The 17395-nt window shown below is 41.9% G+C and overlaps 1 protein-coding gene across 3 annotated transcripts in view; it reads right to left on the bottom strand.

The window, feature by feature from the left end:
* Positions 1-17395, bottom strand: part of vps13b (vacuolar protein sorting 13 homolog B) — a 387717-nt gene that overhangs the window by 186712 nt on the left and 183610 nt on the right. For all 3 annotated transcript variants that reach the window (XM_083918688.1, XM_083918687.1, XM_083918689.1), the window contains exons 23-24: positions 5147-5381; positions 3605-3822 (exon numbers count right to left, since the gene is read on the bottom strand). In XM_083918688.1, coding sequence (XP_083774814.1) covers positions 3605-3822; positions 5147-5381 — 453 coding nt within the window. The remainder of the gene's footprint in view (positions 1-3604; positions 3823-5146; positions 5382-17395) is intronic.

Genomic DNA, 17395 nt, shown 5'->3' with positions numbered 1-17395 from the left:
GAGCCTGCAGATGTTGAGTGCTGGTGTTCCTTTATCTAAGCACAGTTTACATAGAAACAAACTTCACAAAAGTGACATATTGTTGGGTATGTACTAGCTGAGAGTGTACAGATATACGAGTGTGCGTGTGTGTGCATGTGTTTGCTGAAACGCTGTACAGTTACATGTCAAAGGTCAATGTAAACGGTGGTGGTGTGTGCGTGTCTGCTGATTTCAAGGTGGCCTTGATAAGGTAAAAGTGCAGCTACTTACCCATCCTTCACCACCCGCATTAATCATTCACACAAACTCAGATATGAGATAAAACGCACTATGCACCGCAAGCACTGCACATATCATTGGTTAAATGAGAACAAGATATGTTGGAAAAATGCATCAAAGCTGATACTCGGCATTTCCTTCATTTCTATACATACTGTATATTGTGCTTGTGTGTGTGTGTGTCTACGTGTGTGTGTATGTGAGAGAGTGAGAGAGCGGTTGTAACTGTGTCTTTACCATGGCCCTTCTCTCAGTCACTTGTTCTACTGCTTCTTATATTCCTCTGCTGTGTTCATGGAGCAGAAACCATCCAACCAAAAGTGAGTTGTGAGTTCCACCCATTACTCAGCGTAAAAACTTGCGGACCTTAAGTTTTCTGCAGTTAAAAAACAAGAGTCAAAATTATTTCAATCTCTGAATTGATCTGCATCTTTGCTTCAATGGTCTTCTGCTCTAAAAAAGTCAAATTTTGCAACCTTTTATTATTATTTATTATTTTCAACATCTTGTTAGAACCCGTTGCACCAATCATCCCAAATCTTCAGGATCGTCTACTACAGACTTTGCTGATCTTAGGTTTCCATGGAGACTTTAAAATGCCGATCCATTAAGAATTTACAAATTGATCAATCGTTTGTAATGACTCATGATCGCGTTGAGTTATCAATTCACCCTTCATTCAGTGTTTTACTGTAATTAGGACTGTATGCACAACATTTTCTTTTTTCACCAAATGTTTGATCAAACTTCACCAAATTATTTGACAATACACCTGACACCAGAAGAATAATGTGTGATTTATTTACAGAATTTTGACACTACCGTTTTGACTGTTTTAACTGTGAAGACAACAATACCCCAGTTTGGCCCATTAGATGTCATTGGCTCAACTTGTGAGAAGTGTGACCGCTTGTGAGTGATCGTGCTCGTTGGGGAAAGAAACCGCAGAGTGACAGAACAGAGTCTCCAAACACAGCGCTAGTCGTTTTTAACAAAGACAAAGTCTCTGGGGATCGGAAAAGTCTCCGGATCAGTTCAGGACAATGTAATGACAAACTTAGAAAATGCTCCGATGGATGTTTATTCTTCAAGATCGCTGATTCGCTCATTTAGCTGTCAATCAAAAAAGATTTCTGCCTCAGACAGCTCATCCAATCATCATGCAGAAGCCGAGCGTCCGGGCCAGCCCACTGTCCCATAGACCCCCAGAGACGCTAAGCGTCCGATGGGCGGGACAAAGCCCAGCATTTATCCAATGAGCATCTAGTTCGGCTGCAGTGGAACAACCCTCTCTATGCTTCCCCATTGAAGTCAGTAGAAGCTGAGCGTCCGACTGTGTAAAGAGCTGTGGAGCTGTGGGGATGAATGAGAAGGAAGTTGCTCCGGTTACCTGTGATAAGTAGCTGATTCTGAACTAAAGATGAAGGCTTTCTAGCACGTATTTAGTCAATGAAATGTACACACAGCAGCACATATTTCACCACTTTTTTTTTTTTGGTGACATTTAAGGGGAAGCTGAGCTTCCCTTGCAGTCTTAGATCAATTGCGACTGGCTTCTTTATGTTTTTACTTGTTAGCAGGTAAGACAACCGACTTTTCCGCCAGAGAGCAGTCCTGAGTAGGTTCAATGTAATGATATAATTTGATAGATAACATCAGTAATAGCAAGAACATATAAGTAGTGAACATACCATTTAAAAAAAAGAGCCTTGGAAGCTTTAAACCTCTAACGGTCTATGTTGGCTTGAATCCCGAGATCACCACTGGCGGCTATATTACACTTTATGTTTTTCTCACCCTTTCAAAGACACTTACCTCACTTCCTACTATATCTTAGCTGCAGTTTTGTAAGACTCCAAAATCCATTCAAAGACGATTCATGTGTAAAGCCACTTTCATAGACTACACAAATGACAAAGCTTTACATGCTCTTTAACATTAAAACAACTATATCTGTAACTGACTCTTAAACTTTAAAATAGAGTTTAAAAAAAGGAAAGAAAAACACTCCAAAGCGCAACCGTTTCACCCCATTTTCTAAAAATACCTTTGTTTGTGCCATGAAGTAATTCACTGCCTATTATGGAAAATCTGATTTAATGTCACAAAAATGTAGTTTAGATGCCAGAAGCTAAGAGGCCAAACTCTCTCATTCCTTTGTTAACTTTTAATGTATTAATGTCTCAAAATGAGTGTGGTAATAATTGATTACCAAATACTGGATGTAACTCTGCACCCACACTCCTACAGCTCCGTACACACATCACTGTGTTCTCATCTAACTGTCCTGGTGGTACTTATTGTGTAGCAACTGTGCAGTGCTCGGACAACGCCACTAATGGCAATGCTAATTAGAAAGAGGAGAAACTAGTGTGGGGTCTCTTTTGTTCTGGAGAGGATGGGGTTGCTCTGGCAATAGATCTTAAAGAGCCGCTGCAAAGAAACGGTACAGTATGAGCTTATAACCCCCCTCAAGTCAGAAAGTTACACACAAGAAAGAGAGAGGAGGTGAACAGATGAAAGAGAAAGCAGAGGAATTGCGATGGAAGAGAAGATAAGTTTTCATTGGACCCAAAAACTAATAATGACTCATCATATAATCGCAATAAGCCTTCCCAGCTTTGCCAGACACAGGCACTCCATTTGAAAGGGAAAACAGAGAAGAAGAAAGAAACTTTCCCTCAATAAACGACCAGCTCTCCTCATCTCTGGGAAAGTTTTCACCACTTCCAGATTAAGGCCTTTCATTTGTTTCTGGTACCAATTCCCCTCAATATCACCATGGCTCATCACTGTGGTCAGAGACATTTACCAATGTGACCACTCAAAAGGTCGCCCCAATTAAGTGTTTACAGAGGAACCTAATTCAATACAGCTAATTCAATTGCAAAAAAACAAAACATGTGTAATGGTACATGTAGATTTGATTATAGCGCCGTAACAGGGCAATGAAAAACACAGAGACCTAACCAGGAGACAAACATGTTCCATTTCCAATCTGTCCATATTCATCATGCTCTCACTTAAACATAATAACATAATGTAAAACAATGGTGATGAGTCTTGCATTTCCCCATTCCTTTCCACTCAGAATTCAGAATACTTGACCAGAGCAAACACGGCAACACTCTCTTGTTTACACTTCAATTCTCATGAAACTAGGTAAGAAGATGAGGCAGTTTGTTTATTGGAGTCAATCTATATCAGGGAATCATGCAGAGGCACGATCGTGATGCCAGGGTTCGTGTGTTCAGATCTCAGGAAAGTTTACAAGGGGATGATTTGTATAAATATACATAAATCTGATGACTACTTTGTGAGATTCAGGACTGTCGAAACTGACCTGAGGGTTGGAGCACTTGACGTGGACAGGCTGCAGATCAACATGGAGGCAGACTACAAAGGAGTGTCTTCCTTCAGAACAGCTCTGCAGCTTATGGGATGTGACAGCCAGTGTGGAGGTACACCCCATCGGCTCTATCAGGCTCAGGCTTTGTTGCTGTCCCAACAATGTGTACACGCTGAACTGACTCAGGCTTACTGTCCACGGGAAGGCATCACCTGGTGGTAGACATGAGAGAAGGAAAATAAAACATTAACAAATGTGGGAGACAGTAGGAGAAAGAGGATTGCAACACAGAGACATTGGCAGAGATTGAGAGGAGCAGGGAGGATGAGAGAGATGTTATGTAAGGGGGGAGCAAAGAGGACAAGCCAAGAAATTATGAAAGACAAAGAGGAATGCAAGAAAATCCAGACAACATTTGGAAAAAGGAAAAAGGTATACTGGATTAAAATGTAAGGATAAGTCAGCAATGCTCATTATCAAAAACACAATTACATTATTCCTTTCACTTACCTTTAAAATCAAAGCCATGGGATGGGAAAAAGTATAAAAAAAAAAAACAATAAAGCTGCTCTAAGTAGTGGTATCCTGTCTTAAACATTCTACACCAATAAGCAGAAAGAGGATCCTATGAAAACACACATGTAAAATGAGGTTCTATTCTACGTGAGTGGGTCGGAGACAGGATGGCACACAGAGCGCTTGAGTTTGTTAACTTGCCAACCCTGGTAGAACAATCGTACAGAGAAGGGGATTTTCTTCACTCGCACAGGGCCATGAAGAGAACATTTCCCATGCACCATGGGCAGGAGGCTTTGATCCAAAGCATTGAAAATGAGAGATGAAGAGCTTTTCAAAGAGTAGGAATGAATTACGAAAAGCAAGGGTTGTTAATTTTTACGGCAACATTGACAAGGCTGCTGATGTCATTGTTTTTCTGCTGTCGTTTTTCTTTCTGCTCCGTTTTTGAAATCTGTATGCCCAATGCTGATGTCATTGAAGAGTGGAGAGAAAAAAAGAGCAAAGAGTGGCCCCATTTTTTTCTTCTTTTAAAGAGAAAAAACTGCTCACCCGTCTGAGTGTTGCTTATGTCAACTCTACCAGGTGTGCACAACACATGTGCGAGATCTATCTCTCAAAGTCGCTCTACTTAAGTTTGTTTGTCTTTTGTCATGGTAAATGAGTAGAAGTTGGTCGGAGGTTGGCTCAGTGTTGAAAAGGCTATAAAAATGATTTATTCGCATTATGTTGCCTATTAATTTATATTCTGAAAGAATTAATTTCAATTATTAATAAAAGCAAATTCAATTTTTTTCCACCTTTGGAAATTTATTTTCCCCAAGACTCCCATTTTTAACCTATGAACCTAGCACCGTCATTGTTTTCTGACATGTAACACTTTGTTTTCTCATTTAAACTTTAAATCAGTCTTTTTGACACCAGGTCATTTGGTGTTCTCACTGTGCATATGTGTATGTTCTAACATTCTAATCATTTTATTTGAAGCTGGGCTTCATTAGCTACAGTATGGAAACCTACCTTCCTCCAAGATGGGCTTGGAGACCACAAAGGGGAGCTCCTGCAGCGGCTCCATGTACTTGTGCCCAGCACTGAGGATACTGATCTGTGGCAGGCAGACTACCAGAGTCCCTGGCATGGAGGCCTGGTTGTGGTACCAGCTCCGGACGGTGCCGGGAATGTCTCCGCAGATGATGGTGCTTGGAGAGGGGAGGCTGTCATTTGGCAGGAACACACAGCATGACTGCAGCTCCAACTGAGAGGTGAGAGAAAAGGAAAGGAGACATGAAGTCACGTTAATCAATTAATTCACATGATTATGACCACCCAACCACCCAACTCAGTGAGCTCCTCATGAGCGAAGTGCTCAAGTGGCACTGCTTTGTGCCAACAGTAGAGGATTTGGATTGCAATGGAAAGGACCTAAAAAAGTGTGTGCACAGCGCTGGGTGTTCCTGGAAAAGACTGAACATGCTTAATAAACCTTTCCTTGATTTGAAAAATGGAAACAGTCAATCACATATTTAGTCATGCATGCTGTTCTGCTTGATCTGCTTAGTAAACTTTGCCCTGTATTATTATATTATAAGACCCCTACTGTATTACTATATCACTGTCCTGATTTAGAGAGGTGGACATGCCTTCAAAAATCTTGACTGCCCATTTAAAATCAATATGAAATTGAGGAAACAGAACACCTTTTACAACTTCAGGGATTCTCAAGTCTTAAACTTAAATCATATATTTTTGAAGTCTTTTAAGATGAATGTTTGAGACCCATTCTAGCTGCATTATGTCACAGATATCTTTGTTCACCAAAAAAGGTAAATTTACAAGCCATTAGGTCAGTAACCAGTAGCTAGTATGTGTAAGTGCAGTCTTTTTCCATTACATCGGGCTGCACTGATTTAAAAGACCAGTTAACAGAAAGGAGAGGAGTGCAGGGTCCAGGGGGCAGACAGCAGGTGCTGCCAGATACTGTGTGTGTGTGTGTGTGTGTGTGTGTGTGTGTGTGTGTGTGTGTGTGTGTGTGTGTGTGTGTGTACTGAGAAAATGTGTCAGTAAATATGTGCTTACATGTGCAAGTTTATGTGTAAGTGTGTTTGTGCTTCACATGTTGTGGGGTCAGTCCACAGAGTGTGTTTCAGTCAAAGAGCTGCTCAGTTTCATGACAGCGCTGTTTCACTGTAATATGTTCAGTGCACATTACATACACAAATGCACAGACGCACATACTCTCATACTTAAATTTGCATATACAAATGTGCAGCCTTCTGCTAATATCACACGTACACACACACAGAAGAAGGAGAGCAAGAGAGAAAGAGGTTGAGATATGGTTACACATTCATCTCAGGCTGCTTCCTCTTTTGATTTCTCTTCAAAGGGGGGTTTGAAATGGGAACACTTTTGCACACCGACACATAAAGCTTTGGCCTTTTAAGAGCCGGCACGCAGGAAGAAAATCCATTGACACTGCCTGGTCTGCGGCTGATCTTAACAGGGTTAAGCTGTAAAGCAGGCAGACACACGGAAACCGCTGGGTTTAACACCGTGACTCTGGTCTGCACCTTGAGCTCACTGCCTGAGGCTAATGCTCTCCTGCTGGACATGTTGGTTTAGTCACATTAATACACATTACCTCTTCTGCTTTCTTATTGGTTGGGCTATTCCTCAACCATCAAAATATTTTTTTGAACAATGGTACTGGCTGAGAATAGAAAACGTGGGAGTGGCAATGGCCGTCAATGATGTATTTATTCTATCTATACTAAAATACGAATTTTTTTTTTTTTTTTAAATGTCAAAATCATTAAAAAAAAATCTAATAAGAAATAACTATAAACCAGATAAATTAATATCAAGCAGTTTATCTCAAGTGATCGAATAACATTATTCATTAACATTATTTTCACATAAAAGAAGCTGTGTTCATACTAACTTGAGGCATCCATTTTGATTAATCATTTTACGACTAATTTAATGCAGAACCAATATCAAATGTATGCATGCAGATGTATATGTCTGCGTATATATGTAAGCTTCCCTCTAGTGCTGTCAGATATAATCAACCACAACATATAGCAAGTAATCCTATACATAGACATTTGCTCTTTCAAATGGCTCATTTCAGAGCACAGATTTCCTACCATACAGACCAATTATAAATGACCCAACTACAAGTACCTCAATTATTTTAGTTCCAATACTGTGTCTGATGGTTGACTAAATCTGTCACCATATATCAAACTTTGGTTTAACTTTTAAACATAGTCATAGGAAAATATTACACATTAAAATAAATGCTCACAGATGAAAGGTATCACCCTGGTACCCTCTCTCTTTTTGAAATGACGCAGATCTAAGTCTCTTTATTTCACTAGACATTTAATTTTATATTAACCTTTTAGTAGATTGAGTTAATAACTATTTGGAGTCAATTGTGGACATACTTTAGGTCAGCCAATTTTGGGGGGTAAAAAGCTTTGCAAAGGAAAAAGGGACTTCTATTCTGTTGAGACTAGGTTGTGCCCCAGGAGGGTGTATATGTTTATTGTACTACAGCAGGGGGAAAAAAATAGGCACCTGTAAGCTACCACCATAGTTGCTAGAATTAAAACATAGTGTTATATCCCTTAATGGTGGCTTTCTTCTGACTTTATAATGCTTTGCTGTTGTTCCCCATGGCAACAGAAAACCAAAGATGATGTCAATTATATGGTAGCTGCAGACTTGCCACATCACACAGTGAAATACTAACGATAATCAGATAACATGTCACAGATGACAACAAAGGAAAAAGTTGAACAATTGAATAGCATCCACTAGGCATAGCGACCGCTGTTTCTGGATGTTGACACTACGGCAAAAATATTCAAAATGCTTCAAAGGGATGAACTATGTAATGGAAAAGAAAATGACCCATCAGTCCTAAATCTGGGTGACACAAAACTAATCTTTAGTCTTTGGCATCAGCTAATTAAAGCCACAAAAAAACATAAGAAATAAACATTTTGTAATTCACAATGCAGGAGTCCATCTGAGGGCGAGGGCAGTGGATAAAAAAACATTTGCTTTTCTCTAGAGTGAGGGAGTTAAGGTCAACAGAGTAGATACAGTAAGAACAACAATGAACTGAGTATATCATGCACTGTGAACCAGAGGCTGCAGCCACTGATGAATATCTGTCTTCAAATCACACAGCTGTTAGAAGAAGGATGAGGGCAAAGAAAGACGAGGTAAATAATGCTATACTAAAGAGAGGAACAGTAATGTTAGTCAAATATCTTGCCGGGGTCTGGACTAAATCGTACTAAAGTCTGTCGGGCCACAGAGTCCATGAACAAACTACTTATTGTAATCCCTACCAACTCCAGGAGGCAATATGGTTACAGGCTCAAGTTGTATCCAAGACAAATATGGTAAACAACTAAGATTAAAATATGAGGAGCAATAAAAAGCACTCATAGAAAGCATGCCTGTGCCAAGGCTGGACAATTGTCTACATTTGTTATTTTAATGATAGAAAATGTTTAGGAATGTTTAATCTGCATCTGGATCTGGAGCAAAATACACGCAGTGATAGACAATCATGGGATGAATGTGCCAGCTATCTGTTTTAAGTGAGTAAAACAGCTCATGAGAAAAAAGCAAAAAATGGCTAACAATGCTGCGAAATCCTTTCAAAAAAAATTCTTGTTAGAATTATTTATTCCATGAGCCATGGATGGATGATTAAGCCTGCTGACAGCCAAACAGATAGGAAAAAATGGGACCGTAAAGAGAACCTCCTTGGAAGAGGGAAAAGAGAGAGACTACACATCCCATCCTGGTGTACAGAACCCATTTCCTTTGGCACGCCCAAAATGCATGCCATATCATATTTTTCTTCATGTGAGGACAATGAAAAGCTCGTCCATGTCCGTGAACACGACAGGAAAAAAACAGGAATGTTCAGTATGACTTCAGCGCCAATGAATTCATGTTCACTGAAATGATTAATTTGCCATGGAAACCCTCTGCTTTCTCAGGCACAGCAAACCACTGGCCAATTACAGGCAGTGTATCAAACCTTCATGCTGAACTATTTATGCTGAAATGTACTCAAAATATCAGTCAGAAATATTGACAAAATTTTAAATGCCAATCCCTGGTTCTGCGGTTGTGACACTCTTCATGGAACATGAACTAAGAACCCTCTGAGAATGGACTGGCTATACTCCACTCTGTCCTCTGGGCTACCGCTAACAGAAGGTCACCCTAGTTAATCTTCCAGGCCTCTCCAAGGCCCCCCCTCTGTGGTCTCCTGTTTGAACTATGACTCACACACACACCAACACAGGGAGACAGACATACAGTATCCAAACAAAGGCGACAGGGGTAACAACGGGCAAGAAAGGGGAGCACTGGCACTGCTGAACAGCACTGACAGACCCAAAGAGAGGAATAGACTGAGTTCACAATGTCCCATATGCATCACTGCTCTGACCACTGCCAAAACCACTGACAGCTCTTCTCCCTGACCAATATCGCTCTAACCCATCGTCACCCTACTCTTCCATGCTTTTGTCCCTCTCACTGCTGAGGCTCTGCTGTTGGTGTCCAGGTCTCTCACCATGACCATGCATTGATTCAGGGTGGAAAATCTGTGTAGAGATGGAGTGACCAGAGCAAGGGGAGGAAAGGAAACCCTAGAGGAGGGGTGAGCAGAGGGGAATCCAGTGTTTTTAAATGGTTGCATACACAGCAAAACACACACAAAAAAGAAATGTTCAAAAGGTCAAAGCAGAAAGTGAGAGTATGTGTGTTTCATGTCACAACTTCAGGTGTAACAATTCACTTGAGGTTGTGCAGGGTCATGTTTGTTATTCCACACAATTGTGTTTAACAGCTCTGTAACAGGCCAATAAACACAGCACTGGAAGCAGTTAGCCCGTGTCACAATGTCCCCCTACTGTGAGCTGATGGCCATGCCAGGTTCGTGTGTGTGTGAGAGAAAGAGAGAAAGCATGCACAATGTCCTGTGACCGGACAGGAAACTGACAGCTATGCCAGGTTGACCTAAAACTCGTCACATGCTTGGGAGGCAAAGAGCAGCATTTGCAGCATGTTAGTGTACTTACAAGCCACTCACTGGGCCCGCCAGACTGAATTTTTTTTCCATCCATAATAAGATGGTGAAAATACATTTTCTGTTGGGGTAGACCCATGGAAAGGCAGAGTTTCCAAATACAGCAAAAGGAAAATTCTGAAATAATTTAAAAATAGAAATGGGCACCAATAATATCTGCAAGCCAGAAGTATAATTGCAGTGCGGAATATGTGTTACATAACATTACCCTCTGAGCGGTTCAGGGTAATGTGGAATAAAACTGCAGCAAATAATGACAGATAGACGACATTTGGAAATGACTCAGGTACAACAAACAATAAATACTGCGCAGGGTTGAGCAGCACTTCTTTGGGTGTGTATGTGTGACCTAACCATCTCGAGGTTTAAACATTCATTTCTGATTATGAGAGGGGTATCCGGAGCTCAACCATATTAGGAGGACTCAGGATTATCATAGGGATTTTGATTCAAGCTGGAGCCTACTGTTAGAAGTTCAAGAATGGCAGGTGTTTTCATACAGTATATATTTCATCATAGAAGGTTCAATGGGGATAAGAGGAGTCAAAGAGTAATAATTCTTCATTCCTTCTGTCCAATGACATCATGTCCTGTCAAAGTGAAACTAAATCTTAAAACATAACAAATGGAGTTAACTGCAGCGGCCTGGGACTGCGGTTCACCTACCCACTGCCTCTAATGACAGATTAATTCAGGAAAAAACACTGAGGCACAATGTGAGTGTGTGTCTGTGTGTGTATCCAAGGCAGGGTGTATCACTGGCAGCACACTCAACTAATATACTTCAAATACAGCGGAAACACTTTTCAATTTTCACCAGGAAATCTCAGTTAAAAAAAAAAAAAGACTGAGGCCAATCGACTCCTTATGAGGCTGCATGTGCCAGGCTTTAACTGTGAAAACATGCTCAAATGACATACTTACACATTTACAAAAGGACATACATACACATACGTCATATGGGGGCTCGCATGTTCACACACCGTGGATGTAAACCTGAAAACACACACACACACACACACACACACACACACACACACACACACACACACACACACACACACACACACACACACACACACACACACACACACACACACACACACACACACACACACACACACACACACACACACACACACACACACACACACACACACACACACGTCATTCTTCTTTCAAGCTGGTGGAAAGAAAACATCCAAAATGTTCTGGATGAGTATGAAAATTAGCTCATATTTCAAAAGAGAATGCCTCATTTGCCTATTTAACCATAACAATTAAGAAAACTTGTAATGTAAAACATATTTATCTTAGTACGAATAATCCACTGGGACCGTTCTTTGGTGATTTCTATTTTAATACCTACAAAAATGTCACCCTATTTACCTGTAGAGTCTCCCCCTAAAACAAATACAGTAAAACGATAAGCCAAAACACCTGAATTAACATCTCCCGTCTTCTTTTTCTTCAAACAAGTACTGCTCTGAGTGAGCCCCCTGTCTCTTTTTTAATATCCTTGCAGAGACTGGGTGCTGGGCTTACCACTTCCTCTGAAGGACTGCACCTGCAACAGCAACGAACTCAGTTACACAACACTGCTGACGTTAGAAGGTAATATCCCTCTGTACTGCTGCTGGTTGTCGAGTTACTTCACTACAAGCTGGCTGCTGCATCCTTTCTCCTCCTCCCCGGTGTTTGGTGAAATCTCCACAAAAAGTGTCCAAAAGCTGGACTAATGGACGACTCCCATTCAATATGAGCATAGTAAGGATACTACTGTTTGGCAGAGAATCAGAGGCAGAGCAAGGACTGTGTGTGTTGTTTGTACTTATAAAGATGCATTGTATTCATTGCTGCCTTTCATCAGTACATCCCTGGTATGTGGATGCCTGGCTTGCTCATTCAGAGATGAGAGGTAGAGATCTGACAGTACACAGCCATCAGGGGACAGACAGCTGTAGCTGGAATTAATATAGGGGTCTGTATATCTAGCTGAATAATAAGATAGTGCTCTTCAGTTTCATGAGTCTCAGTATGCACACTGACAAACACAGGACATAATAAAAAGCCCAACGGCCCCAAAAAGTGGGAGTGCCAGTGGTTTTTGAGTGACAGCATAGTTATTTAGTAGGTGACCATTGCTTATCCTGAGACTTAGGCCTTGATCCCCTCCTCTTAGGCCTCTAAATGAACAAGGATCTTCTTACACTTTCATCTACCATCACACAGGCTCTAATTCAATTTGGATTATGGTTCAGCAAGCCAGCATATGCTGTCAGAAGTAAATAAATACTACTAGAAAAGAGACAGATGAACAGAAAAAGTTTGAAACATTAAAAAAACCTGAAACGTATCCATTTGGAAAGTACTTTGATTAAATGGTAAGATGCCTGAAGACATTTTTTTCTTTGTCTACTTCTTCCTTCTCATCCCTGCCTGGCGTCACATCACAGAGTTCTAAATATGGGAATGTTCAATTTTTTTGTGGCAAGTTCTGCTCAGTTTTATTCCTGATCACTTCCCCGCTCCATCAGATAGCATTCACAATCCAGCCACATGTGTGGACCCTGTTTCAAATCTTTCAGTCTTAATACCCCCAAAGAGCGTCCTTTACTTCCTCCTCTTCTGAGGAGCACTGGGAGTGTCTGATCTTTCTTGTGTAGCATTTCTCCTTTGAGTCTTTGTGGAGATGGTTTATCTGGTTCCAGCAGAGCAGGTTCTAATAGAGAGGAAGCTGAGGGCCAAACACATTTAGGCTTTAAAAGGCTCGGGCCATGTGGGAATGGCCCATATAACCACGGGAGGCTCTTAGGATCCTCTGTGCCTCGCCAGTAAATGACAGAATAGTGAGTTAGATGTAGAACAGCCTGTCTACTCTGAAGAGTAACTTCAGCTGAGAGTACATCACACTGCAAATCATTGTATTCTGGTTTATTTTCGTTTTACATGTCCAAACTTCATTGGAATTGAGGTTTGTACTTTGCCACACAAATAATTGCAATCAGACGCAAAAAAATGGCAAATTGAACTCTATCAGCATCTGCAATCCATTCTTTGTGAATTTGACCTTCAATGCTCAAAGGATGGTGAATATTTTTGAAAATGTGGTTCAGACCATATCTAAATGAGTGTAAGCTTGTGTTTTATGAACCAATTTGCTCCTGATTATTAAACTACAGAATTAACTAGAGTTTTGTCTTTTGTCCTGACTATCGATATCTGTCTTAAACTTAAAAACCTAGGTCTTGTTTTTGACTGTATTATATGATGCATATATAATGCTCGGTACCTACTCTTTTTGAAAACTATTTACAGCAGGAGAGCTGTGTTGCAACATATATTCAGACAGCCTTACATACAATCTCTGCCACAGTGTTCTATCTTGGACCCAGGCAGTGAAGTACGTGTCTGACATTTGTTGTGTGGTGCTGCGGTCAGATCCGCTGTTAGACTTGTTTTCATATCACTGCAGGGAAGAGAAACTCTGAGGCCCTGACTCTGTCCAGACCTCAGCACAGCACAAACCCTGCAGGCCAAGGTCCCCTCTCTGTGGAGTGAGCCCACAACATGTGAAGCACAAACACACTCACATATAAACTTGCACACTTAAGCACATATGTACTGACACATTTTCTCTAATTTGCTCTATTTCTCTCTCTCACACACACACACACACACACACACACACACACACACACACACACACACACACACACACACACACACACACAATAAGCATACCACGACACAGAGGAAATCACCCAGAGATAGAGGAGAGGAAATTAGAAACACCCTCCCAGCATCCCGGGTGAAAACATTTGCAACTCTGGAGCAGAAAAAATCTCAGTGGAGAGATCTGCAGCAAACGGAAAACACATCCCTTTGTTTTTAAAAACCTGATACCTCTCCAAATGTAATCTTCCTGTGCCTGCACCAGACAGGGACACTGTGTTTCCTCAGTGGCCGTTCAGATGAACAGAAGGTCCATAGAGCAGCCTCCCCCCCAGTCTCTCTAGATAACCCACCCACTGTTAACCTTCTGCTCCTCCCCCTCCTGCATTTTCAGCTCTGTCAAAAACACATTTGGAGCAGTGGGTGTAATATTATAAATAATGTCGGGCTGTAAATTAACTTGATTAATGTTTGTATCTGAAGATGACACTGTGCAGATGAGTGTTGTGGTGCATGGATGTACACAAATTAAGTTTTTGCTGTAACCTCAGAACGCAGCTTTCATGTATGATGTCTATGAGAGAGGCATCCAAGCGTGATGCCTCCAGACAACAGATAGGCTGGGTCTCACCCACATGCCACCACAAGCAATAAGCTCGTGGCCTGGCACAGCAGCACAGTCAGGCAGCCAGCCATCCCTGTGGCCCTGCATTCCTCTCTTCCAACACTGCTTACAGAAGCTGACAAGCACTGGAGGTCTCCCTGGCTGAGGTGGAAATCTGCAAAAATAAACGCTTTAGGTGACATGAAGGCTTTGTTTGTTTCTGCTGGCCTGGCTGTTTGTGTTAGCGCGGTGGGTTAATTACGACTTTGATCGCTAGGTTTATTGATCCAACAGTGGCCTTAGGAGTGCAGCCGGCCAGGCCTGCCTGGCCTGTTCCCACCCCTGATCTCAAAGAATCACACCTCAACCTATTCAGAATGGTGAGCCCCTACAGATGGGGCCTTAGGGGTGGCCCTGCCAAACTAGGGTTGAAGATGAGAGGGTGATTGGAAGTACTCTGATGTGATAGCTGAGGTCTTGAATGGCTTAGTTTAGGGCGCACTTACACTGTCCATCCGTACCCTGCCCCGTGCTTTAGGGTACTTGTCCCCCCTCCCTCTCCCCCCACGGGCGAGGCCCGTTTGTACTCACACTGCCTGGGCCTCGGCGAATGCTTCTTGCTGCCTATACGTCATCACGCCGTAACACATCACACGCATTGATTGACGTCATCGTGATGCGTCGCTTTGTTTACAAATCTTTCCGTAGACCTCAGAGTTTTTGTGCGTCTTGTTGACTGTTTTTGAATATTTTCATCGACCAAATCTGCAGTAAACACTCCACCTCTGCATCACACCAACGTGAACCTTTCGCCGCCATTGTTTTAAATGTACGCCCATGGTCCGTCCTTGTTTCTATGTCCCAATAGGCGCACATAAAATGACATCAGAACCGACGTAGGCCTCGTGCTCGTGCTTGTACATGTGCAAACGTGCTTTACAAAAGCCCACCTCTCCCAAACCGTCCGTGGCCGGCATGCATGCCACACCTAGGCGCGGGACGGTTACACTCACACTGGTCAAACGAACTAGACTTTAGCCGTGAAACCTGTTTGAGCACGGTACGGATGGACAGTGTGAGTGCGCCCTTAGAGCCTGTTAACTGGTAATGGGTTGAACTGGACATGGCTAAGGGTCAGCCAACATATTATGAGAGATTGACGGTACAGCTGAGAGCTTTGATAAAAGTTCTAATGGAAAGAGGTCAACCTGTGCTTTGGTCAGATGTATGAAACAGGCTTGTCTAAGTTTATCTACAGTTTTGCTCTGGGCTCGTTGAAGTGAGTCAAGACCCTGGCAATTTTCCCCCACTATTTATTTATGCGGTGTGACCAAACCAAGTAGACCAAACTGGGCTGTTCTGAACCTCAGCTGATCTGATCTGTGTATGGCATGGCTTGCTCCTCCAGAGAAACCAGTTTACCTCCAAACAAGCTTGCCTGAACACATTCAGAAAATCAGGGTGAAAACCAACATCATTTTTCCCAGACGATTTTTCAAAACATCCCAATCTTGAAATTCTAGCTGCTGTGAGTTTTTATCCTAATGAAAATCAGTTCCAGGTCTCTAGGCCTCTGAGGTTCAAGAGGTTACAGACACAAGAGAATCCTGGTAAGCACTTTTCCAGTGCAGCCCTGTGAGAGGGTCAGATATGTGTGTGCGTCTATAATGGCTGTGAGGTCATCAGTGTATTGACACAGCAGCAGATGATGGAACAGGATTCTGGCCGCAGACGCACACACGCACACACACACACGCACACGCACAAACACACACACACACACACACACACACACACACACACACACACACACACACACACACACACACACACACACACACACACACACACACACACACACACACACACACACACACACACACACACACACACACACACACACACACACACACACACACACACACACACACACACACAGTAATTCTTACTCAGTAAACAGCTAATGACACGTCTACTGTTACATTGTGGGGTCTTGATTTAGATCAGGCGATACCAGAGAGGATGAGTGTGTAATCAGGAGAAAATGTACACCCTTTCTCTCACTCTCTCCTCTATATTCCCTCAGTACCTCTGCTGAATCCCTCTCTATTCTTCCTTTTCTTCTTCCAATTTGCCTTTCCTCTCTGCATGGAGCTATTTGTGGAGACTCAATGACAGGAGAGACACAGTGTGTTCAGCACTCAGCATGAACCCTTCTCTTTGTTTGCACTACAGCCAATCAGTACTTAGCTTTCTATTAGACAGCCAGGTACTGCAAGCTTTAATTAAAGCCTATTCACTTTCCAGTGCTCTGAAACATAAACTCAACAGCCATTTCCTATTGTGCCACTGCTGTTCTGTCAGAACATATAGAATTCATCTCAGTTTCAGTCTGATGGAAAAATAAGCATGTTTGGCAGCAAGGTTTGCCAGCATGCAGATTTAAATGTGCTCAAAGGTGCAATATTGTCAGTTTTATTTTATTGTGATAGATACAGTAAAATATACAGATTCCAGAGTGTATGCATGTGTGTTTTAACTCAGTAGTAAAGTCATGCAAGCAGAGTATGTTTGAAAAATAGTATTATTAAATAAGTCAGGGGACCTCTAAGGGAGTACAACAGGAGTGTGTGGGTGATTACAGATACATTGAATTGCTGTTTTATTCTATCTATTCAAGTAAGTAAGTGTCTTTAAGCAAACACATTTTCAAATCCAGGCTCAATGGGTAGCCTATGGCCCTAATAATGGCTGGAGCTGGGACTTGGGCTAATACGTACAGTATGTACTCACTCCATCATAGAACACCCGAAGTATCTACCAAAAAAGGTTTTGGTTATGATTTAGGTGAGACAGTGAC

The sequence above is a fragment of the Echiichthys vipera genome (genome assembly GCF_963691815.1).
Source record: "Echiichthys vipera genome assembly, chromosome: 8".
Taxonomy (NCBI): Eukaryota; Metazoa; Chordata; class Actinopteri; order Perciformes; family Trachinidae; genus Echiichthys; species Echiichthys vipera.
Note: the sequence above shows the minus strand (reverse complement) of the source record. Positions and strands in the feature narration are given on the sequence as shown.